This window comes from Colobus angolensis, unplaced genomic scaffold, assembly GCF_000951035.1.
Source record: "Colobus angolensis palliatus isolate OR3802 unplaced genomic scaffold, Cang.pa_1.0 Scaffold32, whole genome shotgun sequence".
In the NCBI taxonomy this organism is placed as follows: Eukaryota; Metazoa; Chordata; class Mammalia; order Primates; family Cercopithecidae; genus Colobus; species Colobus angolensis.
This window is the reverse complement of record NW_012116488.1, coordinates 3,432,442-3,436,674: the sequence shown is the minus strand read 5'-3', so window position 1 is coordinate 3,436,674 and position 4,233 is coordinate 3,432,442. Positions and strand designations below refer to the sequence as shown.

At 47.4% G+C, this 4,233-nt stretch overlaps 1 protein-coding gene across 1 annotated transcript in view; it reads left to right on the top strand.

Annotated features, from left to right (window-relative positions):
• The window catches only part of TECPR2 (tectonin beta-propeller repeat containing 2), a 140,776-nt gene that overhangs the window by 56,045 nt on the left and 80,498 nt on the right, over positions 1–4,233 (top strand). The window contains exons 6-7 of the mRNA XM_011951581.1: positions 3,348–3,660; positions 3,797–3,815. Of these exons, the coding sequence (XP_011806971.1) occupies positions 3,348–3,660; positions 3,797–3,815 (332 nt within the window). The remainder of the gene's footprint in view (positions 1–3,347; positions 3,661–3,796; positions 3,816–4,233) is intronic.

Below are 4,233 nucleotides of genomic sequence, written 5' to 3'. Positions count from 1 at the left end.
CACACACCTGTAATCCGAGCAGTTTGGGAGGCCGAGGCAGGCGGATCACCTGAGGTCAGGAGTTCAAGACCAGCCTGGCCAACATGGCAGAACCCCATCTCTACTAAAAATGCAAAAACTAGCCAGACATGGTGGCAGGTGCCTGTAGTCCTGGCTACTCTGGAGGCTGAGGCAGGGAGAATTGCTTGAACCTGGGAGGTGGAGGTTGCAGTGAGCCAAGATCATGCCACTGCACTCCAGCCTGGGCGATAGAGTGAGACATCCATTTCCAAAAAAAAAAAGAAAAGAAAGAGTTTTCTTCTTTGGTGTGTGTCAGCAGAACATGAGGTTCATCCTCTCCTCATTGAAGCCTTCTGAATTATTATCAGCCGTGCCTGGTAATACTGGCTTGGCAGGAAGAAAACTGACCCGGGGTGGAGGGGCAGAACTAGACTCGACTCTTCTAGCCTGGTTCTGCCTTTAACCAAGTCTCTTACTGGCCTGAGCCTGGTTTTCTTTCCTGTAAAATGGGATGGGTGTAAGAAGCTTCGATTTAGGGGAATCACTAAGGTGCCTTGAGTTTGTTCATTTTATAAGGGATATTCTGAAAGATATTTTTGCACCCTTTCCTCAGTTACAAAGAACTTGTTTCCCTGGATACCTTTTGGACTTATGTGCACTTGTTAGTAGCATCAAGATGCTTTGTAACTGTGCATTGGTTTTTTCATCTGAGCACTTACCCGATGCTTTACCCAGTAGGTATAATTAACTTCATTTTATAGGCAGAGAAATGGAGACAGGGGACCGTCTGGGACAGATGTCACAGTCACCCTCAGAGTCTGGACCACCCAGTGGCAGCATGACTGGCAGCTTTCAGAAACAAGTGTTATGTTTGCAGCTGTCCATCAGTTATTTAAAACTATAGTCTCTTATTTGCACTGTTGACAGCGAAGCAAGGACTTGCTTTAAGTCTGTGTGGGCTTGGGATGTGTTTCCTCCCCTTTCAGATAATGCTGAAGGAACCTCGCCTCCCTTCGTGTATTCATCCAAAACCCTTGAGCTGCAGTGTACACTGGCCTCTCCTGCAGGAGTGCACACAGTAGGAGGACTATTCCTGCACACAGTAGGAGGACCAGACCTATCTGCACGCTGTTTCCGCCCCAGGAGTGGGGTGCCAAGCAGAGGTTTGGATGAGGTGCTGCGAGCCCTGAGAGTCCTGGGCTTTGCAGCAGAGGGCGAGCTTATCAGAGGCTGCTTCTCAGGGAGGTGGCATCTGGAGAGAACTGGAACTCCCCCAGCAAACATGGGCAGGAAAGGAATTCGAGCAGAAAGAGAAGCGCGTGCATGCACCATGGAGGAACAGGGCTGGGACTGGGCTGTCAGGGCCGGTGCACCTGCAGCAGGGACAAGGGCAGGGTGGCACATGGGTGTCCCAGCTACTTAGGAGGCTGAGGCAGGAGAATGGCGTGAACCCAGGAGGCAGAGCTTGCAGTGAACCGAGATGGCACCACTGCACTCCAGCCTGGGCGACATAGCAAGACTCTGTCTCAAAAAAAAAAAAAAAATGAGATTTTTTGACCGGGCGTGGTGGCTTATGCCTGTAATCCCAGCACTTTGGAAGGCCAAAGCAGGTGGATCACTTGAGGTCAGGAGTTCGAGACCAGCCTGGCCAATGTGGTAAAACCCCATCTCTACTAAAAATACAGAATTATCTGGGCGTGGTGGTGCACACCTGTAATCTCAGCTACTTGGGAGGCTGAGGCGGGAAAATCAGTTGAACCCGAGAGGCAGAGGTTCCAGTGCATTGAGCCCAAGAGTGCGCCATTGAACTCCAGCCTGGCCAACAAGATCAAAGCTCTGTCTCAAAACAAAAAGAGGTTTTTTTTGTGATCATTATTATTTTTAGCTCATCAGCTGTCGTTAGTGTATTTTATGTGTGGCCCAAGACAGTTCTTCTTCCAGTATGGTCCAGGGAAGCCAAAAGATTGAACATCCCTGGGCTAGACTATATGGGTGTGTCATAGGCTGTGCCATCTAGGTTTGTGTAAGTACACTCTGATGTTCACACAACGGAGACAACGCCTAATGACAGATCTCTCAAACATCCCCGTCACTAAGTGACCCGTGACTCTATATATAGCATATTCTTTTGTGTCAGATATTTCATAATTTCAGAAAGAAAAAATATCAAGCTTGGGGACAGGAAGGGACATTGGTGCCTCTGATGGGTTTAGAGAAATTCTGAAAGGGCAACACTATAGATGGGTTGCGTGAAGCTCATTCATTCAGGATGTGGAGTGAGCACAGCAATCAGATGTCAGAGCAACAGAATCAGAGCAGGAAAGGATGAGCAGACCTGGATTCTTCACCTTCTGTCTCAGTTTCCTCTCCTCCAAAACGGGAGTTGTAATACAGTCATGTGTCAATTAACAACAGGGATATAGTCTGAGAAATGCATTGTTAGGTGACATCTTTGTTGCATGAACAGCATAGAGTGTACTGACAAACGTAGGAGGTAGGTACAACCTACTTCACACCTGGGCTAAATGGTACAGCAAATTGCTCCTTGGCTACAGACCTGCACCACTTGTGACTGCACTGAATACTTTAGGCAGCTGTAGCACAAAGGTAAGTGTTAGTATGTCTAAACATAGAAAAGGTGCCATAAAAATATGGTATTATAATCTTATGGGACCACTGTTGTATTTGCAGTCCATCATTGACTAAAATGACTTATTGTTGTTTTTGAAGCAGAATCTGTCACCCAGGTTGGAGTACAGTGGCATGATCTCAGCTCACTGCAACCTCTGCCTCCCAGGTTCAAGCGATTCTCCTGCCTCAGCCACCCGAGTAGCTGGGACTACAGGCATGTGCCACCACGCCCAGCTAATTTTTGTATTTTTAGTAGAGGCATGGTTTCACCATGTTGGCCAGGCCGGTCTAGAACTCCTGACCTCAGATGATCTGCCGCCTTGGCCTCCCAAAGTGCTGGGATTGCAGGCATGAGCCGTTGCACCCAGCCTGCCTAAAATGTTACATCGTATGTGACTGTATCTGCCACACATGGTTGTTGTAAGGATTAGACACGAGAGTGGGATCAAGCCCCAGGCGCAGTGCAAGCTGTGTGGGTACTCAGTGAATTCCCTGTGTGCTAATGGGGCACACACCTGTGAGGGTATGGTGGGCCTCTGTCGGTAAGGGGTGACAGTGTGGTTTAACTGACAAAAAACAAACAGTAGAAAAGGTGAAAAATCAATTATTGTCTTAGCCAAAAAATTCTTGTACTTAATATTAAGGGTTGACAACTGCATTACTTTAAATCGGTCCATGTCTGTTTTTTGTTCTTTCTTTCTTCCTTCTAATTTTAGTACTGGAAAATTTGGTGCTTGTTTTATACCAGGACTCTGTAAGCAAAGTGATCTAACCTTGTATGCATCACGGCCCGGGCTCCGGCTGTGGAAGGCTGATGTCCACGGGACTGTTCAAGCCACATTTATCTTAAAAGATGCTTTTGCCGGGGGAGTCAAGCCTTTTGAACTGCACCCACGTCTGGAATCCCCCAACAGGGGAAGTTGCAGCTTACCTGAGAGGCACCTGGGGCTTGTTTCGTGTTTCTTTCAAGAAGGCTGGGTGCTGAGTTGGAATGAATATAGTATCTATCTCCTAGACACAGTCAACCAGGTAAGCGAAGGGACGCTGCCATATCTTCGGTGTCTGTAGGCAAGAGAATGTTTCTCTGCGAACTGTTCTGCTCAGGGCCCTCAGAATGCTACCAGGAGCAGTATTGATTTACACTTTACTTTTGCCTTCGGGCCAGTCAAGGAAATCAAATGAAGGTTTGGTCATTTTCATAGATTTGAAAAAAAAACAATTTGGTTTTGACATTTAGGTCCAATTCTCTGTCAAGAAATTATGTATGTTTTTTGTATGTAAACACATTAAACTTGTTCTTTTGTTGTTGTTGTTGTTGTTATTGAGAACGAGTCTCCCTCTGTCACCCAGGCTGGAGTGCAGTGGCATGATCTCGGCTCACTGCAACTTTCACCTCCCAGGTTCAAGCAAGTCTCCTGCCTCAGCCTCCTGAGTAGCTGGGATTACAGACGCATGCCAGCACACCCAGCTAATTTTTGTATTTTTAGTAAAGACAGGGTTTCACAATGTTGGTCAGGCTGGTCTTGAACTCCTGACCTCGTGATCTGCCTGCCTTGGCCTCCCAAAGTGCTGGGATTACAGGTGTGAGCCACCATGCCTGGC